Here is a 27,791-nt window from a genome sequence, read left to right on the forward strand (position 1 = left end):
AAGCGTATATGATCCATAAATGGGGAAGGTATGTAATTATAAGGGAAATCCATTCTACTCTAAAATGTGGCGACGAGGTTGGCGAGATAACGGGTTGTCCCCAAACAATGTCATACAGCATATATATAAAGTGAAGTACAGATTATGTAGGTGGAGTACTATGCACAAATGTAATTAGATGGAGGGAAACATATTTATATGGAAGGAGCGATGCGCAGATGTCTACATGGAGGAGAGAAAGAAAACCCTAGACTTGTATGTCCGAACACGCTGAGAACTGTTCAGGCTGTCTCATTAGTCGTCACGGTCAGATCAATGGAGGAAACGGTTGATGACGCTGTGTATATGTGTCACAAGTGTCTGTGCCAGCTGTGCAGCATCATCTCTAAACCGATGATTGCACAGCAGTAATATTCAGTGCTAACACCAAGACTGGGAAATTATCTCCTTTGTGGACGTACCTGACAGCGCGGTATTCTGCACTCGCCGACATTGAGAATCAGCACATCGATACACGCTTCACCTACTCTGGCTGACATCCCATGAACATAGAGTCCCATCAGCATCAACACTACACTCTTTAGCTTTTGATACTCACATGTTTTCAATTTTATTTTCATGTATTTGATTCTCTTAAAACGCAAAAGCTTGGGGTTGGTTTTTTTAAAGAAAAGGGAGAGAAGTCAGATGACTTACTGGAGTCATCAAGAGTTGCGGTTATTTTTTTGTCTAGCATGAGTAGTGAGTGAAAGTAAACAGTGCTTAGCAGAAAACCCACCACACCCAGTGACAAACTCTACAGAGAACAGCAGTCAGAGACAAGCACATGCTGCTGTGTGACACATTGAGCTGTGCAGCGAGCGACTCACCTGATCAACAGATGAGGAAAGATGGTGCGAAGGGCAACAAAAGTGTCAGCCACGGAATGCAGACTGAGGAGTGTAACGGTCCGCGAACATAGCTAACGCACGAGCCCGCGCGCACGTACATAAGAAAACATATAGATGTACATGTCTACACGTGTACATAATTGTAGCAACTTGTAGCAACTTTGTAACCGTACATACACACAGCGCTCGCACACACACACACGCGCGTCACTCTCTTCCTCCGCCGTTCTCTCTCTCCCCTTTTACTGGAGCTGTGCTCTTGAAGCAATAAAGAATCAGTTAATCTCTTCCCCCACTCACTTTCTACCCGTCTTCTCCTTTCCTTTCACTGTTTTCACCTCTCCTGTTCCCTTCCCCTCTACGTTTTTCTCCCTCTCAAACTCACCCCACCCCTCTATCTCTCTTCACAGCCATGGCCTACACTGAAATAAAGCAGGTCACAATCATTCAAAGGCCGACCAACGCTGCGTGATCAGGTCATGTCAGTCATGTGGCAACTGAGCTCTCTCCCCAGTACATGCCATGTTTTTCCATGTACATAAAAGTCCCTAAGTCACCACTTTGTGCAGTTTTATGTGTTGGTTTGTATACTCTGTTCTGCTTTGTTGGCATCATGCTTGAATCTCCCCCCACCCCCACGACATTATGACAAAACTAATGACATTTGAGATATCAAGTGTCTATAACTTTCTGTCTCCAGGAAGAAAACATGAATTCTCTTTAAAGAAAAATAAAATTAAAAACTCTTCAAAGCTATTAGTCAATCGATTTATGGAGGACAAAGATCTGCAAATCCATCTGTCCCAAACGGAGGGGCGGTGCACTCTGTTTCCAGATGCATATTTCATGGCGAGAAGCCACGAGTGCAGTCATGTGCACCAGAGGATGCACGACAACACAACTGTGGCAGTTACATCCTGTTGCACCACTGCAAGGGGCTGTTGTGATATGCGCCGCCACTAGACCACCTCGTGTCCATAGCTACAGCTCGCGGTAGTAGTCATGCACCAGACGCAACACCTTTGGGAACGGAGACTTCTCTAGGTTATCTGTTGGCCTCTATGGTTTGTGCTTCGGTCCTAAACCTCCAGTCCATTGCTACATGCTTAGAAAGAACTGACAGGATGGTAACCAAGACCTTGGACTGGATGCGTAGTTACATTCACCGTTCATTTCTGAGAGTTAGAATGTGAACCCGGCCCCAGGGAGACGAACACAGTGGTCTACCGGTAAGAAGACAGGGAATAAACGTGAGGATTAGGGAGAAAGGGGTGGACATCTCTGATATCCTGTATTTTCCGTCTAAATTGTATTAACCGCAAGCAATATTTATGTAAACTTTTGCTTTGTAAAGAATTTAATGCTGAAAAAAATTGCCTCATTTCACGCGGTTTTTACCTCCGCATTCAAAATGCTTTTGACATTTTAGATGGCATTATGATACTGTTGATCATTACATAACTGTTTACACCCTTTTAAAATGTGACAACTACCTACTGAATAAACAATTTGCATTTGCATTCTCCATGAAAGTATTAATCATCTTAAACGACTGCATCTGTTTCTTGTCGGGACAGATAAGCGCTGAGATTCTCTGCGCACAGCATTGCTGAGGCAATCCATTATCTCGCTGACAGTCGATTTAACTGATTATCAGACGCTTTTTAGAATAAGAAAGAGCTTCTCTGATATCACCAAGCCGCAGACTGCTGCACAAAGATCTGCACACGTCCTCGCCTCACACAGGGGATGCGGCTCCCTCCAGGCCACCCTGACCCCGAGACATCGTCCATTTCCTGCATTTCAGAACCGTTCCTCGCAACCGTTAAGCAGTACGTTGGTGTAATCAAAACGATATCAACCCACTCCTAAGGGAGAAAACGACGTGAAAGGAAAATAAACCGACAAAGGGTTCGGACCACAAGGCAAGGACCAGCAGCTGATTTCAAGTTCAAGAAGTATAGAAAGTGGACAGGTGTAACGGGCTGGTAGAATTCTCGGACCTTGACAGGAGCTGATTTCAGATGCTATTGCTAGGTAAACAGCTTTTTCAAAGTCTTTATTATGCACGGAAAGGGGACCAGAGAACAAATGAAAGAACGCAAAAAAGGAAGCATAAACAATGTCGCAAAAGCGTATTTTATTGATTGAAGCAGAAAAGCAGGAAGTTGATGTAAGAACTCGACAGATGGCGCAGCCTTCATTCGTTTATCATTTCTGTCGCTGCAGGGAGACGTTAATCTTTCCTTCCTTCTCGGAGACTGCAATTGCATCGATGTTGACTCAGAGGGTCTGCGCTTCCCTCCCCAACAGTAGCTCTTGTCCCTCCCGCCATTCGCCCAGCTTGTCTGTACCAGTAGTCGTCAACCCGACTGCGAGCCAACACCAGCTTGTTTTTGTAGTTTTTTAAGCCTGTCTATTTTCGCTGAAAAGATTACTTTGGGCTAAAAAAGAAATCGTGGAATTTTTCTATCTGGCAAGCGTCTGACCCTAGCGACGAAATGACGAGACACTCAAGGAAAAACCTATTCGCCTCCCACGCCATTCGAAAGCAGTTTTTAAAAGTTTTTTTTTTTTTTTTACACTCGTATGGTCAATGTGAGTACAGCACAAATACAGACAGAGCAAGAAACGGAAGAAAGGAAGGAAGGAAAAAAAATAAGTGGAGCAAAAATAGGTTACAATTACTTTTGTTTAATGGATGGCTAGATACGAAAAATGCGATAATAATATTGTTGGTGTTTGTACCCTTGCGGTTTGATTCTTGTAATTATCTTGTGGCTGGCATTCCCAAGTATCTTCTTGACAGACTTCAAAATAATTATCCAGAATAATGCTGCTCGCCTCATCTGCAGACAATCTCGATTGAATATATCTCACCCCTCATTCGCTTTCTTTACTGGCTGACAGTCGTGGATCGTATAGTCTACATGTATAAACTTTCCGCTTTGATGTATTTCGCTGTTTCTGGAACTGGTTCTCGGTAACTCTCGGACCTCATGATTCCATTTGTGTGGATAGGTCTGTCTATCACTTCTGCTTTTCTCGCTACAGAAGCTTTCCAATTTGTAACTTGTGAGGACACTAATATTTGGGGTCATCTGGACCTTCAGAAATGCCAAAGAAGTACACGTTCATGCATGCAAAGAAACAACAAAGTAAAAAACCTCAACCGTTCTACTAACAAATGAATCCCCAAATAAATATAACCCCAGTCTCGACAGCCAGTTGCTTCCGGACAAACAGGTTTCAGGTGCTGTTAACAATTTATCAGTAAGTTGCAAACGTTTAGCTTTGGCGTCAACGAGGCGAGTGCATGGTCAGGATTATTTACAACAAACTGCAGTGCAGTTCATATCTCTAGACGTTTAGTCAACATAGTATGAGTGTGTTGCAATTCCTCCTGAAGGCAACTGTAACAACTCAGAACGCAGAAAACAAACATCAAAAATAAAAATGCTCCCAAGCAATACACAGGTACCAAACATCGCCGTCGGATTCTGTTAACATCAGATGGACGTCGCTCAACATCTGCTCAATCAAACCGATCACCAGGAGGATCGACATCATGTGCCCGAAGCAATGCATGTTCTGGCACTAGACCGATCTGAAATAAGGTTTGAAAAGTAGCAGGAGTAGTCATGGTTTGTTCCTTGTAACTGTTATGCTATTTCTATTCATTCTATTTTATTTTATTCATTTACTGAAAAAGCAGCCAAGAAGCATTAAAAGACCCATGTCATGCAGTAAATGCCTCGTGTTTTGAGTTTCCATTGCTTCTTGCAGTCGGAGCATCCCCCATCCTCCCAGAAGCTGTAATTTTAAAATCCTTGCAACCTTAAAAACGAAGGCCGTCTTATCCGACCAGTGCTCGCACCCGTGCAGAAAACTCACCTTAAAACCAGTTAGCACCACGACTATAGATATTGTAATCAGGTATTCTTGTTTATCGTGCGATGTTATCTCTCTCTCACACACACACACATAATTCTCGTTTGTTGTGTACATTGCTGTCATTTCTGACTGCCAAAAGGATTTCTGTGGTAGATGTTTAGGAGTTGTTTACTACAGTCAAGCTCTGCGCTCGGCAGAACACGATACACTTGACTTGAAAGCGCTCGGAACACTCATTTTCTAGTGGTATGCAAATGCATGTACTGGGATAAGCAAGGAACTTTAAAAAGCAGTCTTACAAAACAAGAAAAGTGTGTGTCTGTTTCTTCTGATCACACAAACACTGTTGGTTCGATCCCCACCAAATTTGGCAGGAATATTCGTTTTGCTTTCAGGAATGCACTAGATTATATTTTGTACATGTGATTTGCTTGGGAGCACTTTTATTTTTGATATTTGTTTTCTACTGTCTGGGTTGTTACAATTGATTCCAGAAGGAGTTGCGACACATACTATGCTGACTAAACGTGGACAACATCGTGATTAAGAGTACGAGCATTATCAGAGAGCTGGCAACACAGCGGTTATCTCCCCACTTCATTCGAAACTTAGTGCTGAGCATAACTTGTCAGTCCCTTACGTTAGCATGTATCAAGAGATGTCAACGAATACGCTTGACTCAAAAGAAATCGAAAGTTGACAATAAAGTCACAGCTGGAAGAGTCTGCGCGTGCATGCACGCACGCATGGGTAAGGTCATAGCGCCAGGGCCGCCGAGAACCAGCCCGGGCCCCGGGACAGACCTCTCCGGGCCCTTTGTACTTGTAATCGTAAATTATTTTCCCAGTATATAACGTATGTTTACAATTCGAATCTCAATATCTACATTCAAACTCAACTTCTGCATGTGTAATGCTTGGGTGCTCTGTCCTTAGACCTTTCTTTAAAAGAAAAAGAAAAGGAGAAGAAGAAAAAAAAAATCCACTGACCAAGGCCGGGCCCCCTTGACAGCCGCGGGCCCGGGTACACCAGACCCCCTGTCCCCCCCTCTCGTCAGGCCTGCATAGCGCTTTACGAAACACACACGCGAGCACACACACACACATACCCGGCAACATAACAGAAAATTGCTGTCTGTAGAATGCCTTATGTGAAGAGAGTTATGCAGCCAGAGGTTGCTCCCAGCATGCACAATTCCTTTGAAAAGCAGTAATGGAGGCTGCAAATGCTTTTTTCTACATCACAGTTCCAGCCATGGAGCGGATCTCGGTAGAGGCCTTTTCTCCGCTGCTCAAATGGCTGCCTGCAGAATGCCACTTTCTGGAAAACCATGAGTTCACAAGCCGGCGAAAGGGAAGCAGTGCAAATCCACGGATATTATTATTCTTTGAAGACGTGCAACTGGTCATCATCCTTTATGATTGCCGTCCTCCTCTCTCTCTCCTCCTTTCTCTCTCTGTCACCGAGAACACCCACACACGTAGCGACAGACAATATATATTTTGAAGTATTTCAAGAGTACTGTTTTGTTTTGCTGAGATTTTTTATTTTTTATTTATTTTTTTGTTTTGTTTTTTTTTGCCTTTCGGCTGTCTTCGATCATCCCTTACACCTTACAAGAAAGACACGCTAGCGAACTGTACACATGTGCTATGAGGTCGATGGTAAGTGCATAAACTACGCAGTGCTCTCTTTATTTCTCGCAAAATATCGAGTTATCTCGCATCAGTCGCGCGTCCCCCGTCCTCCACGGCTGGCCAGACCTTGTGACCCTAATTGCTGAGGCAATAAACAAGAACAAGAAAATCGTACGAGGCTTCAAAAGTTCACTTCAGTGCGTTAGCGAGGCCAGCAGCTGAGACAGACCTCTCCGTCTCGTCTGTGACAGATGCTGCAATGCACTTTGACATATGATAGCCTCATCACACTACCCGACAAGACGCATACATTGTCATTTAGACTCGCTATGATGCTTGTGAACACCAGAATCACTTATGAAAATGGCCTTTCTGTTGATCAGAATATTTTTTAGTTCTTGCTGCCTACTCTAGCATTGAAATCTCCCTATACTTTCATCATGTCATGGCTTGGAATATTTTCCATTGCTGCCTGTAAACTATTGTGAAAGTCTTCTTTCTCTGCCTCATCATTAGGTGCGTAGCTGGTCAGGACGGAAGGTTAATGAAGACGGAGTTGTCTGGCATACAGCAGGCGTTTGCTAATTGGTTTCCATTCTAGTAGGGAATTTTTGTGTTGGCTATGGGCAATCACTGTAACCCGTTCTTTGAGAAGGTAATCGTTTCTTTCAGACCATAATATATTGTCACCATTTGCAGGAGTTCTCTTTCCTTTGCATGTACTACGTGGTTCTCTAATTCCAAGATGATTAAGTCGTTATAGATGTATTTCTTGAAGGCCTATGGTAATTTTCCTGTTTGCTTCAGTGTTTTCACATTCCTGCAACCAATAATAATGAGCTTTCATAGCTCCAGTTACATGGTCTGCCTCTCTACTGCCAGTGTTTGTTAGATTGTTAGTCGCAGTTTCAGTAACAAGGATCAGGAGTTAAGGACGACAAGCACCTTCATTGTGTGCATTCAAGTGTACGGAGACCCCTAAAGACCAGCAGCCGACTAAACCAAACCTCGCCAACATCTGTCGTAAAGTCTTTTCCCTAGTTTCTCAAATCTGAACACCTTTCAATGGTAGTGACTGGCTACAGAATCATTACAATCTACTTCTGGTGGTCGTCATTCTTCGGTAGTCGAAGCAGTTCTGTCACCTGTCATAGACGCTGGAAAAAAAGGACAGCGCTGTTTTATCGATGATGTTGTGGCAGTCAATGCTGGCTGACAGTAAATGTACACCTTTTAGCTCTAGCCAGGATTTTATTTCTTTTTCTTGCTCCCTTTTAAAAAAAAAATGTTGCAGTAGTGTTTACACGATAAGCACACGTTGAGACAGGGTTCAGTAGGGCAGGTCACGAGATGGAGACAATTAAGAGTGTTTGTCATTCTGCATCTTGCGGAGGTGCGGTCGGAAGTGTAGCCAGTCTGCCAACTTACACACGAGCACGCTGACCATGTCACATTCGTGTCATTTGATAGACGAGAGGAAATAGTGGCAAAGCGTGTCGTAAAGAATGTCGATAAAATATAAAACCCAGACGCCCAACATTTACGAGGCATTGAGACATAGGACAATACAGCGTACAAATCCCGTTGTGCCGGTTATGCATAGCCGAGAATTCGATGACTAAAGCGTGGATGGAATGATTGTAAGAAATAGGAAGGAAGAAAGGAAGGAGAGGCTTGACTGGCAAGATGCCCGGTCGTCTCACTAGGCAACTGCCGATGTCGAACATCTCGCGAGGATTTGTGAGTCGCACCGTTACACCGAGATGGGCGCGAGAGGCTGGCGTGACGCGACTCAAGGTCGGTTGTACGCATGCGTGCACTGCTTCCCCCCGGGCACGCACAGAGCAAACAGCTCTTCACACCGACAGGCTGTCTACACGTAGACGCCTCTGTAACATTCTCGGAGTAATCTGAGTACAACTGCGGTATACACTAGGTATATCTGTGTGTGTGAGGTTTGACATCTCTGATCGACTGTGCTTGAGTGTGTGTAGAAAGTTTCGAAACCTGTTTTCAATACCTCGAATGAATTATGTTGTCAGACACACCCTCTCTCTCTCTCGTTCGGTGAGTCAGTGCACATGTGTGAACTTGACGTCTGTGCCTTAGAATAAAAATTTAAAAATTAAAAAAAAAAAACACTTACCTGCCATCGTAGGCCGGAGTTCCATCTCCATCGACATTTTCAACTGGAGAAAGCGATGCACGAGACTTGGCCGTTGCCCTCCGTGTCTCGAGGCGCTGGGCTCTGTCAATAGAAGTATGTGGACGAGAAGGCGTCCCTGTAGCTATGCACAGTCCCCTTGGATCGCGTGCACTGAAAGTTTGGCGGCCGCCACTTTATTCACATCGTGTCGGGGCGCCGTGTCTTCCCTTCATTCATGGCCAGACTTGTGGGCGGGTGGAGTGGGCAGACCAGCGGGCCGCCCTGTGGACCGGGGTTTGCGGAGAGTCGAGCTAGCCTGCGGTGTGCTTGGGTGCGATTGATCCTGGATGCTCCAGACTCCTCTGGCACTTGCACGTGAAGAGAGGTGGCTGTGGAGTTACATTTTGTTTAAATCGTATGTCGGTTTTGTTTTAATGTAGACGAAAGAGCAAAATGGACAAAGCAGGACATGAAGGTTGCATGGAAAGTACGGTGGTCTGGTAGTTAATTAAGACTTCCGGTTTTCTGATTCGAAACTCGCTTGGGTCTATGACGGTTAAAAAAAAAAAAAAAAACCTCCCCTCCCGCTTCCTCCCTAGCAAAGGGGAGGCTCAATTATCAACTTTAGAAGATGGTTGGACACATGCTGTGCTATGAATACATTGAACCACTTACCGTATTCGCTACACATATGACTACCATGAGAAGGTATCGTCAATCCTTTTACCTTCAAAGCTTACAGCAAAAAATAAATAAATTTAAAAAAAATAAAAAAATGTATGACTATAGCAAACTTGACATTCAGGCTTTTTTCCATACCGAAGTAGGCTTCAAATCTGGTCACAATAAAAGCGGCAGGCTGACTGTGATCACAGAAAGGTTTTGAATTAAAAGCAATTTGCTGTAAATTACTGAGCGCTCGTCTCCTTCCCCTGTCCGGCAGTCTACATCCGCTGTAACAGCTGTGCAGAGCTCTCTCCTGGTGTTGCACATTCAGATGATGATGATGATTCGTATCAAACGTAGACTTTGTCTGTCATCGCACGCTGCTTCCTCTCCACCTGTCGCTAGTGGGAGGCTGGCTGTACCAATAGAGCTGTGTGATGGGAACCTTGACTGGTGATGCGCGAAACCGTACAGAAAAAACTGTTATACATAGCTCACTGTGTGATTCATTTACCTCTTTTGATCAGCGAGCTGATCGAACAGCTGCGTATACTGAAATAAAAAATAAACATTGTGAAATATGCATACTCAATATGTAGAAACATTAATTTTTGCGTCCAAACCTGACAATTTTCCATCATGGCTGCTGGATGATCCAGTAACAGCTGGCGTGGACGAGAAAGCGAGAGAGATGAAAGCAACACAGACACAGAATGACAACGATGTCTGGAGAAAAATCCAAAGAAGCATATTTAGGAGGGCAACCCATGGAGCGACCTGCCCTTGAAGAGACAAACAGGACATCCAGACTGTGTAGTTGTGTACGTGCTCTTCGTAAGAGCGAGGGGAAAGTAGCTAACAACAGGGCAACTGCGCATACCCTTTGTTGACGTCTACAAAGTTTTTTTTTGTGGTGTGGTTTTCTCACTTAGGAGCTATACCAGCACCAGACTGAACGTGCGCCAGAACTTTTCACCCTCGCCACCTTTTTCCCCTCGTCCCTCTTTATTGGCATTGTACAGAGCATCACGAGAGCTACTTGAGGGCCTCGTATTTTGTCTCCAATTCACTTAGCTTTCTTCCTTCCCCTCTTCCTGTCAATGCACATAAATATTAAATGTCAATAACAATACATTTCTTCCCGTCTCAATCGAACATGTGAAACCTTTCGGTACAAAACCCGCCTTTAGGAGGACTAGAACCAAAACTTGCTTCATGCACCAAACCCACGTTGTAACGCAGCCAGGTTTCCGTTGGTTACAAACTGTGGACTCTGGTGACGTTTAACAATCCATATAACTATCTACTTTTCTTGATGCGTATGTAGACTCTCTCATCTTCAGGGATTGTTCTGAGGACATGTGTTTTGTGACGCATCGCTAGACCATAACCAGTCCCATGTATACAAGTTCAGCAATGCATTCAGTCAGCCACCCGTTCATCTGTGCTAATGCATAGGACATTTGTAGGGAAGTAGAGAAAGGGTGTGGAGGAAGGGGGAACCAGACTGACGTAGTGTTGGCAGATGTTCACAGACACATGCACTTGTTTCACTTTCGGTCGATGCCTTTCGTCCATATTATTCATCCTTTTCTCCGTTGAAATGATCGTGTGTACTATTCTCCCCTTCTCCATCACCCATCCCTCTCCTGTATATTTAATATTTGGTTATACATGTATTTTAATTCACTCAGCTGGCTAGCGTTGTTGGACCTATTCTCGAATTTTCTGGCGCTTACTACGACTAGTTGTTATATCTCCGCGTGTAACCTTCTTGAACGATCCGCTGTCTTGAAAGACCAATTGTTCGTGAGAAATCGTGGGTAACGGAGAAAATGTTTGTTGAGAGATGTTGTCTGTTGGCCTGCGTTACAGTATTTTCACCATCAGCACATGCACTAAAGGTCGTGTTGAACTTTGCCCTGAAAAACCTTTTAGATGAATCGGCAACTGCAGTTTAGTGCATGGCTTAGCGGCTCTCTTTGAAGAGCAAAAGCGACATGGTTGCACGAACACCGAAGCTCGAAAGGTCGACATCGTACAGTGAATACACATAGAGTTGTATTCACCTGCAAAGTGCCAACTGATGACACCTGGGACCCAATGACACAAAAACAAGTTGTTCTTACCTGCAAGGTGAGTGATGGTCAGAGAAAGCTCAGCAAAAGATGCTCGCGCTCCCAAACCTTACTCTGTATGTTCCAGCGCGCGCCACAGACAGAACCTCAGAGATGTGTGAAGAGAGAAGTGGTGCGACAGATGCGCGCGGACTGCCCTGGGGTGGGGTGGGGGAAGGACAGTAGCGACGGATGTTGCTGGAGCTCGTAGGTCGATGTTCCACACTCCCCTCGTTTCACCCTCCAGGGCAGCGGAGGACAACTGCGGGGGGGAAAGGGACAGCACTCACAGTTCTGCTGAATACTCGCTCCCTATCCCCTCCTTTTCCATCCACCCCACTGTGCCGGAAAACTACATAGTGTCCAGCATGCTCCTAACAATTTAGCGCTGTGTGTGCAAAACAAACGATCGAAGCAATCATTATTGTCCTACATGAAAAGTGGCCATGTTATTGTTTGCTGCATTACACGAGTGCATTGTCGGCCACTGATCGCTAACCAGAGACCTACAGTGGAGAAGGGGTGCGGGGGGGTAGGGGATAGGGGGAAGGGGAGCTGGTCGGTGGGCCACTGCTTGTTCTGCTTCACCCACGTGTTTAATTGCTTGATTTGTCCACTGAAACAGGTCAGGCATTGTCTCGGCGGAGACGGCACAATTTCAGCGAGATCGATGGTGTTTCGCTCTGGTCATAACGAATAAACAGTAATAAATGAATGTACAGGCGGCAATACAAATTTGTACAGCGACGCGGAGGGCGTGAGAGGTGACGGGAGGAATGTAATTTTACAAACAGAGATCAAACGAACGAGAGCCTGCCGAGGACACTGGTACTCGATTTCATTTTGCCGTCTGCCGGGTGGCTGTCAGTGAACCTTTAAATGTTAAAATTTGTGGCAAAGCTGTGACGTCAGTGAAACCACGCAGCACGTGCGAGCTGAAACGGAATCACCATCAAGCAATGTTTACTGACAAAGCCGGGAGCTAAGCAAAACCACCCACACTAATGTGTTTATTGCATGACAAAACTTGGATATTGTACCCAAGAGGAATCCTCCACAGGATGTTGCCTTTAACCTTACACTCTGCGAAAATATGTTCATGGAGATGTCAGGAGCGTGCGAAACATGAAGCTTATCGTCTAGAGATCATGTTATATTGCATCAAAGACAGGAAATGATGAGCGTGATTCAACAAATGAAGTTAGTATTAAATGACTCATAGTGAGCGGGACACACACACAGAGGCAATATCTGATGGAATATATAGCACCGACCATAAGTCTGATTGTGAAGACTTATTTCTCTCACCTATAACCCCACAGACGACATACTGTGCACCTGCCTTTACCATTTAATTCACGGAGTTCCTCCCTTAACCCACACCCTGACTTCCACATCCCCCACCCCACCCACACACATCACCCAGTCTTGCTGGTACAGGTATCTAAGGTTTTGAATTTTTTCTCAAAGACAATTAATTCTGATTTTGCTAACATTAATTAGTGCTCCTGAAGTACCGTATTGCCATTAAATCTTGAATCAATTACAGTCTTGATTAAAAAAAAAATTATTCATAAAAAACTTATAAAGACATGTTTAATCTTTCTTATATAGTCATCTTTCATCTTTTCAATGATGATAAGACGGAATCCCTCCTATGTTCGAGAAGAAGAAATCCATCTTCACTAGTTTGTCCACCAAGTCACATCAAGGTGGGAGAAACCACCATCACCTTTATTGTCCTCTGAAGACATGATTCTTGCTAAACAAGTCACAGCTATCTGTCAGTCTGCCTATTATGATAGACAAGTTACAGCTGTCTGTCAGTCTGTTTATTATGTACTACACAAGACCAGCGCCATCCGTCACATTCTGTCTATACGCTACCAACATCCTGTCTGTGTGTTTGTTTTATCCAGACTTGATTACTGTAATCCTTCCTTGCTGGCTGCCCTGTATACCTTCTTCGCAAACTCCAGAAAGTACAGAACTTTGCTGCAGGTCTGGTGCTTAGAGCAGGAAACGGGACCACGCCACCCGGCCTCGCCTTCGTTTTCTACATTGGCTTCCCACCCGTTCTGGCATCCAGTACAAACTGTCCGTGCTGTGTTTTAATTTCTTTGTTTTGGCACCTGCCCTGATTATTTCTCTGAACTGTTTGTCCCTGACATCCCAGCTAAACAGTTCCGCTCCTCGTCCCATGATCGTCTCCTTACTCTTCCTGTCACCAAAACAAGAACATTTTGCCACAGGATTTTTAGTTATTGTGCAGCGAAACAATGGACCTCTCTCTCTTTCCATATCCGGCACCTGCCCACTATTGAGTCCATTAAACGTGCACTGAAAACTCACCTCTTCCGTAAACATTACTGCTAACACCCTTCCCATAATGCTAGTCCTTTTTCATGCCCTTCTGTTTGCAATATCATGTTACTCTCAGCTCTTGTTCTTGTTATTTGGTTCCTCTTTGTGTTTTGTGTATTTGATTTTATTTTTCGTTTAGTACGGTTGTTTATTCTTTTATAGTTTATATGTTATTTGTTTGTTTTCCTGTCCCTCGTATGCTGTCCATGTTTTGCTCTTGTTTTTAAGCGCTTAGGAGTGTGAGTATGCGCTTTATAAATGTTGCATTATTATTATTATTATCCCTCGCAAATCCAGAGAATTAGAAATGCTTTGTCTACCTCAGGTGAACGTGGAAAAAAAATCGATGACCATTTTTGTTTTCCAATTTTCTATTTTTGTCTTGCATCTTTATAGATGACGTTGATGGTGAAAAGCACGACGATGACGAAGAAGAGTATAATGATGATGAAGATGACAACGATGACGTCGACCATCAGGACAACGGTACGTGTTGATGATGAATACGATATATCGATTGTTTCATAAAATTCATCATAATTGTCATCATCATGCCATATATTAGTAACAATTATCTTCACTGTCATTGTCATCATCATGCCATATATATTCTCTATATGTATAATTTGTATTTATAACTGCACATTATGTTATGTATTATATGGATTAACACGCACGATAACACTGTAGAGGTCAAAAAACACAAATAAAAAATTTGTTTTCTCAGTCAGGATCGAGTTATTCGATATTTTTATGTGACATGCTTTTTTTTTTCTTGATTTTTTTTTTTTTTTATGTGAAACGTCAGCAGGTATTTTGCCGGTTCTGTGCCTTTCGACGAAAACCAAGCGACATGTGCGTGACCCGAGAGAAGAAATCAAGTCTTTCCGATCCACACACAACCGTAAGAAAATTCGTTTGGAACAGATATGAGAGACAAAACTAAACCAGAACTGTGTGACACGCAAATGTGCGCACGTTCAGAAGACTGGAAATGCTTGAGAAGTTGGTACGGGCCCTGCATTCACGGTGATGCGCACACGCATATAAAACTAAAACGATAACTTATTTAATTAGGACCTCGTCAAGGGTGGAGAGGAGATAGCAGAGTGAGAAGAGTGTTGAGTTTCACTGACAAAAATAGTTTTAAAAGCTTTCCCCTTCCCCAGCTGTTTGCAAAGGCAGTGGAATCCTGCGGGGATTGTCATTTGCCTAGTGGAACCCCTAAAGGCCACCTCTGGATGTTTGAATGCAGTTGTAAGCTACATTTTGTGTGTGAGAGAGTGAGAGAGAGAGAGAAATGTTGTTTGTGTGTACATAGAGTGTGTGTGCTGAGACTCGAGACGTGGTTGATCGGGACAGGTCATTTAAAATTAAAAAAACACCATATATAGGCGTCTTAACCAGGTTTGTTGCACATCTGCAATCGTATTGGATATCCTAACCGTAGAATGCTTTTTATGATTTTCATGGAATGCATAAGCCATGCAACATAGCTTGAAGACATGGTTTATTTTAAGTTATTTGTTGACTATTCTTTATTTTGTGATTTTATTTAACATTTATAATTGCTTTTGTTTGTTTGCTTTCGTTTAGTTGTGGCATTTTCTTGGATTTGAGAAGAGAGCAGGGATAATTTTCTAAAAGATCACGAAATACGAAGTGCTAGAGGACGGTTCGAGTTAGCTCCCTTCTAGAGTACACTTCTGCGTCTAAGAAACGTTTAGTCTCTAGGTCACATGATCAAAATTTCCCGCCAAGATTTCACATGGTGTTGTTTAGCTCAAGAGCAGCGATTTATATAATCGGTATATTTTGGCACAAAGATCATGTGGATCCAAGTTAGAACAATCGATGGTAAAAAGACTGTTCGCGTCGACAGTTTGTCGAAGCTGACTAAGATAGAGGAGTTACGAAAACGGTTGGTAACACTCTTCGATGCCCAGCCTTCTGAGCAACGGCTTTTCTATCGTGGGAAACAGGTAAGTGTGAGCATAATGGAAATGCTGTTAATGTTTTTAAAGTGTGCTTTCCGGCGAACGAACTATTCTTTATTAAATATAAGATCATGTCCTTTTCACTCAGTCGAGTATGCGCAATGGAGACAGAAAATTAGATGATTTCATGCAGATCATTATCAGTCTGTGATCCTTAAGTAGGAAGCTATTTGAGGTTAATAACAGTGTGTATATGATGTATGATAATCGATACCCTTACTTATAGAATAAGAAAATCATTAAATTATGACACTGATTATTAGATTGTGATTAAGTAAGGACGTTATGCCATTTTCAGCTGATCTGTCCACCAGTACGAATGTGATTGGCTTTCTCATAAAATGTGTATTAAACACACGTGTGTGTACGCGCGCGCACTCTACTGGATTTATATTGTCGTGCTTAGCTTATCAAAGAGCATCATAAATGAATATGTAGTAATGACCTGATAAATTTTAGCCCACTCTGCACAGCTATCATTGACAGGAAGTAAAATTTGTGTTTGGACAGTTGGAGGATGGACATACACTATTCGACTATGATGTTGGGCTGAATGACCTTATTCAGTTGATGATCAGGATAAAAGCTTCAGAACCAATATGTGCTTCAACATCAGCAGCCAGCCCAAGTACTGGAGAATCTAGTGATGAGAGTAACAGTTCTGACAAAGAGAACAAAGAGGTATTGTTTTACCCTCCCTGTCCACCCACCCGATTACTTAAATAAAAAAATTCTTGATTATTTGTTGAAATGAAAAAATTCACAATGGACAGTTTTGATTGTTACACAATCCTATTTTGTTTGTTTGGTCTCAATTTTTACCAGCCAGCCAGAGATCTTGAGGCAAAGCAACTATCCAGCAGTCCATCCTGGTATGAATCCACAGAGGATCAGGGAAGCCTGTACAAGGTCAATATTTAAGCTGAAAGTAAATTTGAAATTATCCTGTTGACATTTGGTTGCATTATATATATATCCTTCACTTTTTTTGGTACATTGTTGCTGCTTTTTTTCCCCTCGTATGTCATCAGTCCTATGCTGCAGTGCCATGAGAATTATTCTGATTAGGTACATGCTACTCTTCCCATGCAATGAATAGTCAAATAAAAATTACTTGATAAAAGTAGTATTAGTTTAATTTTAATCAAGCAGTATGCTTAATCATCTTTGATACTTTTGGCCCTGCATAATGTATCACATTGGCAAACTCATGTATAGCAGCCTCATTTTCTTTAAATTTCCCAGTCACAATCTTTTATAGAGTATTCTAGTGAGCTTGACAAAATTGAAAAACATTTTGTTTTTTCACTGCTTTAGGTTGGGGACATTATTGATGCCCGAGATGTTACCATGGGAGCATGGTTTGAAGCAGAGATTTTGGAAGTGGTCAAAGAAGAAAGTGAAACATCGAACAGTCAAAACCAGACTGATGGCTTTATCTACAAGATACAGTTTGAAACGTGAGACTTTATATAAAGTTGAATATTATAGTTATAAATCGTGACAGATAGTTAAACTGAATTGTAAATAGACTTCTTTTAAGAGCTTTTTTTATCCAAGAGAAATGGTCAGTGAGATATAAAAGGATCAGAACAGCAGAGACTTATTAGAGACAGTTTTTTTTGTTAAAAAATCTTTCTTCTTATGAACCTGCTGGGAGCTAATTATTTTTGTTCAGAGTTGTTTTCTCTTGTCTTCTCAGTAGGTATGAAGATGATGTTGTGGAAATGAAAAGTAAAGACATACGACCACGTGCACGCCACATTCTGAAATTTGAAGATGTGAAAGAAGGCCAGTTGATTATGGCTAATTACAATTATGATGACCCAAATGTGCGTGGTTTCTGGTATGACTGTCTCATCAGCAGAAAACGAAACACCAGAACAACAAAGGAACTTTATGCTACTCTCTACATTGGGTGAGATGTTATGCCCACCCCATTTTTTACATTTTTTTTTTTTTTTTCCAAATCTTAGAAACAGGTTGAGTTACGTTCACTTAGAATCTTATGCTCTGCACTATTATAATTTGTGATTGTACTCTGTATACATGAGCATGATAGATAGCCCATATAACCTTTTTATGTTTCGACTATTGTTTTAAAATGTATAAAAGATTTTGCATTATATTAGGGTTATAAAAGGTTATAATACAGCTGTTTGCCTATGCTTACAGATCTGACTTAATGCCTTTAGAAAATTGCCGACTGCTCTTTATCAGCGAGCTGTTTGATATTGAAAAGCCTGGCACACAACTCACAAAGAAAGACCTTATGCTCGACCCTAGTGCTTCGCCAGCCAAACGTAAAATATTTGCCTTTTTTTTTTCTTCAAAGCTTTCAAGTATTGAAATTATGGGGTTAAAATGGTTGGAGATTTTCTTCTTGAGACATGACAGATGTAACTGATTCTTGTTTGGCAATGCCTTTTAACCCTCTTAGCACTGCATAAAAGTATAAGAACGTACTAAAACAATGGCTTAAAATTGAAGATGGTAATGACAACAGTGGGTGGTGTTTGTTTTTATCATTGCTGCTCTCAGGAAAACTTTAGACCAAAAAAGTCTAGACATTTTTGCAAGGGAGGAAGCTTGAACTTTTCAATAAAAGGAATGAAAAATGCCTTTTTTTTCCTTCTGGTGACAGCAAGAAAATTCACAGTTCACTGTTAAAAACAAATCAACCCATCCACATAGGCTACATGCCTTTATCGATAACATTGGCAAAAACCTAGCAGCAAACAAACTGGCACAGATGTCTCAAAAATCACTGGCAGAGTCATTATCAACAACAGACTCCCGCTGGCGTCACCATCAAAGTTATCTTCAGCGAAATTGCTCAATGCGCCACTTATTTGCAAGAAAAGAATCAAAATATCACTCAGAGCAGATTAAAAATGGCCCAAAAACTGCAAGAAGAAAACCTGAGAATAAACACAAACTTTCTGATTGGTTTTCCCTTGTCAACCAACAGTAGACCTTTTCTTTGATCATGTGAGCTGGCCACATCCCTGTCTCAAGCTTTGCTGGCAAGGCCATGATTGTGCTCTAAGAGTTAATATTTGATTGGTTTAGTTTCTTGTTACTCCTTGAGGAGCATAGGTCCGCAACAGCCAGCAACAGGGTTTTGGGCAGCCCTCCTCAGTTGGGCTCATGTGGTCTGACGTCCTTTGCCTCGCTTTCTACTGTTCTTTTCTGTAATATGTGATATAACTGTTGTATTGTTTTAAATGCTTTCCTTTTGCTTTTATGCTTTTTTATAGAAATTGCTGCTGCCTCACTACACATCTACTTTTTTGCCTGCCTAATTTTTTTCCTGTAACTTTCCTTGCAGGTCAGAATAAACCAGAATGTGATCATTGTCAGGACAATCCACGGAGGAAATGCAAGCACTGTGCATGTTGTGTATGTGGTGGGAAGAATGAACCTGAAAAGCAGGTTATGTGCGATGAATGTGATCAAGCTTATCACTTGGAGTGTCTTAATCCCCCTCTGACTGCTGTTCCACAAGAAGATGAATGGTATGTTTACCTGACAGTTTAGCTGTTTTAAATTTGGGGGGAAAATTTTTTTTACTTTGTAATCTACTTAAATGCAGACCTAAATTATTATTTTACATCTTGGTGCATTCTCTTACACATTTTCTGGGGTTGCCCTTGAGTTATCTTAACTCACCTTATTTCTTTCACCACTTTCATTCTCAGCCTTGTCCTTGGCCTGTCTATTTATGACTAAGATATCTCAGGTAAATGGGTAATCATTGGGAGCATAGAAACTAAGTAGACCTAAGGCACACCCATAAATCTGTATTTTTATCAAAAACATTTTCCTGGTGTAAGGGAGAAAATTTTCTGTCCAGAAAGCTTTGTTATGAAGTTGATCACATCATGCACTGTTTCTGTGGTAGGTATTGTCCAGAATGCAAAAATGATGAAAATGAAGTTGTGAAGGCTGGTGAGAAATTAAAGGAGAGCAAGAAAAAAGCCAAAATGGCTTCTTCCAAAAACAACACCAGCCGAGACTGGGGCAAGGTGATTTAGTTCATTAAGTCATTCATTCCTGCTTGTGAAGAATGCATTGTTGCCTGGGTAGATTGAAATAGTTTGTGAGTTTTCTTTCTTTTGTTCAGACACGTACAACACCCTCTAAATGTTCATTATGCTAACTTCTTGCTAAATTTTAACAGGGCATGGCATGTGTAGGAAGGACAAAGGAATGCACAATAGTGCCTTCAAATCATTATGGTCCTGTTCCTGGTGTAGAAGTGGGCACCATGTGGAAATTCAGAGTCCAGGTATGGATGTTATTTATTTATTTTTTTAATTATTATTTCTTTGCTCTAAAATGTCAAGACAAGCTAAAGCTACTCACACTTGCTGTAAAGAAAGTTGCTGGTTTAGATATATTGAGAGCTTACTGCATGTGGTAACTTGTTTTCATGCTTTTGATAATGTAGCCGGCAATGGTTTAACAGGTGAGTGAAGCTGGTGTGCACAGACCCCATGTCGCAGGCATCCATGGACGAGAGGATGATGGTGCATTTTCTATTGTTTTATCTGGTGGTTATGAAGATGATGCTGTAAGTCTGAGTGTGTTATTTTGCTCTTTTATATCATTTCTTGGATGTGGCATCATGGCCTTCAAACTTTCACTGATAAAATGGTTTTGATTTGTTTTGCTACCATGCAAATTGTCTTATTCCGTAATAATACCTTTCCATTTTTTGGCACTGGTCCTCAGTACCTCTTCAAACTCACTCTCTCTCTCTCTCATCTATCCTCCTGCACAACTTCTTCACTCATCTTCTTACACCAAGTTTCTTAGAGTCCTGTTAAGTAAGACAAAAACACGGCCGTTTTTTCAGAACAAAGACTTCCCTGCAACCCTGTCCTGGCTATGAGTGTGCATAATGTGGGTGTGTATTGATGTTGTGTTCTGAAGTCTGTTGTAGAAGTGAGCATGTCTGTTACATGAGAATATGGGTGCATGGTCTTTCTATGACGTCTGTAAAGTGCTTTGAGCAAATCATTGGAGAAGCACTACAAAAATATTATTACTAATAGCCAACAAATTTGTAGCAGAGCAGATAGTTATAACTGTGTGTCTGGAGCCATCCGAGAAGGCTTAAAGAACTTAAAATGCTAATGTTGATTGCAGGATAATGGGGATGAGTTCTATTACACGGGAAGTGGAGGAAGAGATCTGTCCGGCAACAAACGCACTGCTGAACAGTCATGTGACCAAAAGCTGACCAGAATGAACAGGTGAGTGAACACAGGTTATTGTACTGTTACTTGAGTACCTATAGGCATTACATTTTACTTTGCTGTAACAGTTTATTTCTAAGCAGTTTTGGGAGATGAGTGAGTAGATTTTATTAAGTAGAGAGAAAACATGTTCAGAGTTTTCATTTTGATCCAGAGATCTGTTCTCCCATTAATGTCCCCTAAATTGCTACAAATATCTCATGAGCCATTTTTCTCCTGTTTCTTTCATGTGTAAATTTTTTTTTAAAAACTGCAGAGCTCTTGCCAAAAACTGCAATGCACCGATCAATGATAAAACTGGGGCAGAGGCAAAAGACTGGAAGGGTGGTAAGCCAGTGCGAGTTGTGCGGAATTGTAAGGGGCGCAAACACTCTAAGTATGCTCCTGAAGAAGGCAACAGATATGACGGCATTTACAAGGTAATTGCTTTATGATTCTCTTGTACTATATGTACTATTTCTTTGAAAGATGGGTGGGGGGTGTATAAAGAGAAACTTTTGGATCAAATTTTATTCTTGACTTTTCTAATTGCTTTTTATAAGCTATTTTTTCTAGTTGTCCAAATGTGAACAGTTATATATTTGACTGAATCAATTGGTCGCCAGATTGTGAAATATTGGGCAGAAAAGGGCAAGTCTGGATTCCTGGTGTGGCGATACCTTCTGCGCCGTGACGACCCTGCACCAGCACCATGGACCAAGGAGGGTCAGAAGCGTGCAAAGGAGCTGGGCCTGGCCATGCAGGTGAGAAAAGAAATATTGCTTAGACAGCAAATTTTTCTGATTGTTTCCACTACAGTGACAATTGGTGACCTCTTTCAGACGGCAAATTTGGGAAGGGATGATGTTTAAACTTAGCTTGTTACTCTGTTGTGCTGAGGATGCAGTTTGAGTTTTTCTGATGTTTCTTGTTGCTGTACTTTCGTTTGGTGGAAGGGCTGCTACCTTAGAAGGATGTTTTATCTTGTTGAAACTATTCTATATTTTACCAAATCATGGTTTTGCGTAAGAATTGGGCAGTATTATTAGCATTAATGTCAAAAGAGGAAGGGGGAAGGCAAAGTATTATGGTGTTTCTAAATGTGCTTAACTATTGACAGTATCCAGATGGTTATTTGGAGAGTCAAGCTGCTAAAGAGAAGGAGGCTGTAGGAGAAGCAGAAGAGATAAAGAATGAGGACAGTGCTCCAAAGACCAAAGGCCGAAAAAGAAAGGCGAAGGGTACTGTTTTTTTTTTTGTTTTGTTTTTTTTAATCAAATGTTTAGAAGATAGCAATTTAAATTATATCATAAAGTAAGTCTCTGTTGATTTTTCATCAGAAATACATGATACATTACGCATAGTATTGTGCCCTGAATGGGTGTGACTTTTTTGGAAGTGTGCTATGCACCAAAGTAAAGATTTTAGATTCAGATTATATCTTGTTTCAGCATCTCCTAATAAAAAAGAAAATGTAAAGAAGTCTAAAACACAGCCATTTGAGGTGAATGCCGACATTATGACACTCATAAAAGCTGACAGTGTCAATGAGAAGCTTTGGGGAAGTGTTCTTGATAAAGTTGCTGAAGGCAAGCAGGTAGGTTATGCCAGCTACATGTGACTCCATCAATATTCCTTCGTAATTTATTTGAAATTTTTTTACGCTGAAGATATCAGGCAGAACCAAAAAATAACTTTTTTTAATAGTTCCATTGGCTGCATATAAAAATGTAGACATCTTGAACCATGAAGATAAACTGTCACAAATTTCACATTTATATTCCATGTTCTTGTTTTTTACCAGCATTACAACATAAGTACATGTTCTGTGTGTGTGTGTGTGTGCAGAAGTTTTTGCAGCGGTTGGAGGAGATCTTCAGTTGTATCTGTTGCCAAGAGATCCTGTACAAACCAGTGACACTTCAGTGCACACATAACTTTTGTAAGGTAAAGACTGGTTTTTTTTTTTAACCGTCACACGATTTTTTTTTTTTTTTCAATTTGTGAAAAAGTGTCAAAAAATTTGTGTTACAGGGAATTAGATTATAACTTTACTGATTAGTACGAAAACTGCTATGGGTAAGTATGCCTTTGGTCTTATTTTTGAATCAAGAGATTGCGTTTTTTTGTCAGTGCACATCCTTACTATGTGTGTATTTTGACTGTCTATGAAAATACTTACCAAACTTCAACCTGCATTATATTGGAAAGATTTGTAGGTACCTTTCTCTTAATATGATCAATAAACTCACATTGTTGCTCATTCTGTCCAAGCCAATTATGGTAGTGCAGTTCTGTCAGGTGTGAAGGAGCAAACTTTAGAAAATTCAGAATTGACACTGTTCTGCCTTGGCCCTAGGGTTTCCTCCACTGAGCCGCTGAGGACACTTTACTGACATGCATAGAGCACACGAAGGCCTACCTTCGTTTTCTGTGCGTGCACTGTTGCCATGATATATATAGCCTTAGTTGCTGGCATGGTATAAATCACTAACAAACAAACTGCCTGCAATGTGGAGGTTTCCTGTGCTTGTGCCATCTTATACACACCTGTTTCAAAATTCTAAAATTTGGGGTGGGGAAGCTTTTTATATTTATGGCATCATTTGTAGGCCATACAAAATTATAAATTAGTTTGCTGTATTTGGTCAAGCTGTAGTTTTGCCACTTTTAAACACTTTTGCAACGTGTGCAATCTGGTCTGCCTACTGCTGCTGTCCTCTGAGTCACCACAATCCACATTTTCATAATTAGGTGCGTGGAAACCATGCTTCTGCCACTATAAAAAAACTAGTGTTTGGAGTCTATAAAATATTTTTGTATTTACATAAATTTATATATTATATATATATATTCTTTACATAAATATTTTTATTTATAGTACATCGTGCCGTGGTGGTGTCAGCAGAATTAATTTTTTTGTTTTGTTCCTCTCTCCAGTCATGCATCTCACGGTCTTTCAAGGCAGAAGTCTACTCTTGTCCAGCTTGTCGTTCTGACTTGCCAAAAGATATGGCCATGCCTATCAACCAGAACCTTGCCAAAGTCCTGGCACATTTCTATCCTGGCTACGAGGCAGGAAGAGTATGAGTGCCACCTGCACTAGCTGTCTGAAGTTAAACTTGTGATTTAAGAAAAAGTACTTTGGAAAGGGTTTCTTGCCCATTATAATTCTGTGATTGCTCTAGATGAAGACATAGTGGGCCACTGTTGCTCACTATTGTATGGTACAACAAGGTACAAAAGAGTTTCATTATTCTGTATAATTCTGACAAAGAAAATCTGCTAGAAGAGAATGGAAAAAATTTTGAAACTGAAATCCAGGCAGCTAAACATCAATGAATGCTTTAAGCATTTTAAATGTATGCATGATCATAATGACAAAAGTAAATTTGTCCTATTTTTTTTTTTAATGTAAGCATGGTGAAATGGAGATGCTCATATTTGACCCTTCATCAAAACATTTTCAATATCCAGGAATGGGATGAATGTGGTGATACTGTGAAGCATATGGTTTTTTGAAAACATGGCAGCAAATATCCCCTCCTCCACACACATACACCTCTTTTTAAGGAGTTTTTTGTTTTTGTTTTTGAGCTGTTTTAATGTTTCTTAAAACACCTAGTGCCTATGAATTGAGGCGAAAAGCTGGATTAGCTGCTTCTTATAACCTAAAGATTGCTTAAGCTGTAGCTAGGCTTTGTTTCATTGGATAACATTTTAGTGCAGTGATGCAGTCTCCAATGTTTTCGTTGCTTACAAAAGGTATTTTCATAACAAAAAAGGTTGCAACAGCTTCAAAGGGAGACTACCAATGAATTTCAAGGTATTGGGAAAGCAAATGTGTAAGGCTTTTGTCCCTTTTTAAGTTTATTAAATTAAGTGTAGTTTAAAAAAAAAAAACTTGCAGTTAAAAGGGAAGCTAATTTTGTTTCTGTAGTTTATTCCTCACCAGTTCTTCTAGGTCTCGAATTTTTCAGTTGTGCTTACATACAGAGTATTTCTTGCATTCTGTAAAGAATTGGGGAAAATAATTTTTCTCTTCAACACTTCTTGCTTTAAATTACTTTTGAAAGGAACGGTTTAATGCTAGATCTCTCACATCTTTACAGTCTTATGCTGTTCAAAGTATTTTCACAACATTAAAGCTTCTGACAGGAAGTAGTAGTACTTGTTTCTTGGAAAGGAATACAAGACTAGTTTTTAAACAATATTTTTGGCTCTTTTGTGTTAGTATTCTAGATGTCCATCTCAAGTAATGTTGAATGCAGTTTTGACCACATGAAAATCCAATAATTTCAGGGTGTATTGTTTTGTCTATATTTAAATGTAGGATTTTCTGTTCATGGGTTTGATCATGGGCATAATTATATTTCATGGAACCTTTTGAAATTCTGTTGACAATTAATAGTTCTCCCATGAAAAGAGTGCTATCATCATAATTTAATCTTTACTGTTCCATGCAAAAAATAGGCAGACTTTGTTAAATATGGCAGCACCCAAGTGGTCATCTGCTGAAGATGTTAAAATCGTACTGGTACCCTTGTTTCTACACTTATTTTAATCTCTTTAAAGGGTTAGTGGGGTTCACAATGTTTTAATCGATTGGGTAAAGCTCGGTGCAAGATGTCTATTTCCTCAAATCTGGGTGGCTAGACCCTTCTGTTCTTAAGATATGTCTGCAGAAAGAACTGCGCCATGAGCAACAGATGCCAGTAGTGTATGTGAATACCCATACCTTGTCAAGGTCACAGCTAATAAGAGCTGAGACTTTGTGTTAATTGATGTACACATTTTGTAGGCATCAATAATGTAAAGGGTATCTTGCAGCAAGTTTTACCCAGTCATGAGAAAAAGTGGCACCTCACCAGTCCTTTCAATCCTGAACTTTCAGAATATAATACTTGTATTTTAGATTCATGTCGTTTTCAAGTTTGAAAATTATCATTGTTACTTTGTATATAACAAATAATGTGCACCCCCACTAGTCCTATAAATCCGAAAATTATAGTTTATAGTACTTTATGCTATTCAAGATGCATGTCATTGTCTGCATTTTAGAGGATTGTATATATGAAGTTTTATTCTGTGATATGATTTTATTACACTGGTTTTTATGTTGCCCTTGTACATAAAGTGTAGCACAAATCCATATCTTTGTTCAAGTGCAAACTGGTAACTGTTCAAAAACATATTAGAGATGACAACTTATATTTTGATTGCTTGATTACATTGACGAGTTTCAGCTCTGTTAACTGGCAGCACGCTTGCCAGTGTACCTCACTAATGAATACCTCGGATTAGTTGCTTTGTAATTTCTGTTGTCCATTAAGAAGATTTTATGTCATTCTTTCCTTTTAAAAGAGGGGTTTTATTTGAAGGCATTGTGGGCATGACACTTTGGTTTTGCTTCTTTAAAACTTGAAATCATAAAAAAGTTTTTGTTCAGGTAAAATCAACGAATTTAAAAAATAAACAAAAAGTGATAATCTCATAGCTTGGCGCTCTTTGTTGTCAGCAAATGAAGTCAGGGGTGAAGGACAATGGGCATATAAGCTTGGGAATAATAAAATTAAAAACTGTTGAATGCATTTCCCTCACTTTTAAGAAATATCTATTTTCCATCTTACCCTGAATGTAGTCAAAGTCATCTATGCAAGAGGATCAGTATTCAGTCTTGGGGCATTGATGGACTTGAATTGTTCCTCTTTTGAAGAAATTTGTTCAGTTGTTCGATCGGGATGTAGTCGATCAAATGAACGAGGTCAGGATCTCTCCGACATTTTATTTCCTCCAGATTAAAACATTACACCATTGAATATATGTTGCTCGTGAAAGACACGGGCATTTTCAGGAGTTGCATGTTTTCTTTCGTATGTAAACTCATTGCATCTTGTTTGAAATGTTTTAAGTAGCAACTGCTGATTTTTTTTTTTTTTTCTCTGTTTGAGTTTATGAAACAGCTTTTGCATTGAAGCTGATGCTATTTAGTTGTTCAATTGTTTGTTGTGTTTTTTTTTTTTTGTTTTTTTTTTTTTTTTTTGTAGATTTTTTGAAACTTTAATCTTTGCCAGTTTTAGTGCAGCTTAAGAGGTTTGAAGCTGCCTTGGCTACCCGTTGCATGCTTATTGTTGATGTCGTCAGAAAGCTTAGATTTATGGTATTGACCTTTATCTGGTTGTACCGTGACGGAAGAAACATTGTGAAAGTATTGGCAGTTGACCAAATCGATGATGGAAAGAAGACACGCGAGATCACAAACACGATAAGCAGTTCAGACAGAAGTGTCCTGACGCTCGCGAACAAGCTCACTCAGGATTTCCTTGTGATCACGAGGCCAAACATGAAAACAGTTTTACTTCTGCCCGCACCCCAACCTCCCCTTAAAGGCTATTTTTTTCCTCTTATATTTGGGTCTGCGCTTTTGTCTGTTATCGTTTTGTTTCATTCTTATTTTTCTACAGGACACGTGAAACGAATTAAAGCTTTATATCTAATACTAGTTGTGTACTTTTTAAAAATGTGTTCTGGTCCCCACATGTTCACAACCAGGCATGCATGGTCCCGCTGCCTTGTGGGCAATCTTGGAAAAATTAAGGCTAATAAAATCGAGATGTTTACGCGGCATCTGTGCGAAAGTTTTCCACGATGAAAGTACTGGCCAGGACACTGCATATCTGCACGAAAGCTTTTGACGACGAGAACACCTCCCCCCTCCTTCATCTCTGGCAGGCTGACTCCATTCTCATCGCTGCCAGATCCTCACAAAATCATCATTCAAGTATATGCCCCAACCTACACGCATGATGATCACGACGTGGAGTATTTCTATGAACA

General features: G+C 40.7%; 2 protein-coding genes across 5 annotated transcripts in view; one reads left to right on the plus strand and one right to left on the minus strand.

Annotated features, from left to right (window-relative positions):
- LOC112563618 (TWiK family of potassium channels protein 18-like) overlaps positions 1-11,518 on the minus strand; it is a 29,512-nt gene extending 17,994 nt beyond the window's left edge. The window contains exons 1-2 of one of the 3 annotated variants that reach the window (XM_025237778.1): positions 11,363-11,518; positions 8,568-8,956 (exon numbers count right to left, since the gene is read on the minus strand). In XM_025237778.1, the coding sequence (XP_025093563.1) occupies positions 8,568-8,604 (37 nt within the window). In that variant the 5' untranslated portion in view covers positions 8,605-8,956; positions 11,363-11,518. Of the gene's footprint in view, positions 1-8,567; positions 8,957-9,386; positions 9,720-9,856; positions 10,127-11,362 lie in introns of those variants that run through there. The other 2 variants (XM_025237780.1, XM_025237779.1) reach the window with 2 other exon arrangements.
- Positions 11,519-15,449: 3,931 nt separating this feature from the next.
- LOC112564911 (E3 ubiquitin-protein ligase UHRF1-like) lies at positions 15,450-27,451 on the plus strand. Of its 2 annotated transcripts, none has more exons than XM_025240020.1 (17): positions 15,450-15,696; positions 16,222-16,392; positions 16,537-16,620; positions 17,029-17,171; positions 17,414-17,629; positions 17,887-18,014; positions 19,043-19,229; positions 19,616-19,739; positions 19,895-20,002; positions 20,183-20,287; positions 20,866-20,972; positions 21,232-21,394; positions 21,581-21,718; positions 22,075-22,195; positions 22,406-22,551; positions 22,803-22,901; positions 23,895-27,451. In XM_025240020.1, exons 1-17 carry the CDS (start codon positions 15,544-15,546, stop codon positions 24,042-24,044), a joined length of 2,343 nt encoding a protein of 780 aa, XP_025095805.1. In that variant the 5' UTR covers positions 15,450-15,543; the 3' UTR covers positions 24,045-27,451. The 2 variants fall into 2 exon arrangements, with proteins under 2 accessions (XP_025095805.1, XP_025095806.1); XM_025240021.1 differs by having other exon boundaries at positions 17,417-17,629.
- Positions 27,452-27,791: the final 340 nt, after the last annotated feature.

Source organism: Pomacea canaliculata, linkage group LG5 (genome assembly GCF_003073045.1).
Source record: "Pomacea canaliculata isolate SZHN2017 linkage group LG5, ASM307304v1, whole genome shotgun sequence".
Taxonomy (NCBI): domain Eukaryota; kingdom Metazoa; phylum Mollusca; class Gastropoda; order Architaenioglossa; family Ampullariidae; genus Pomacea; species Pomacea canaliculata.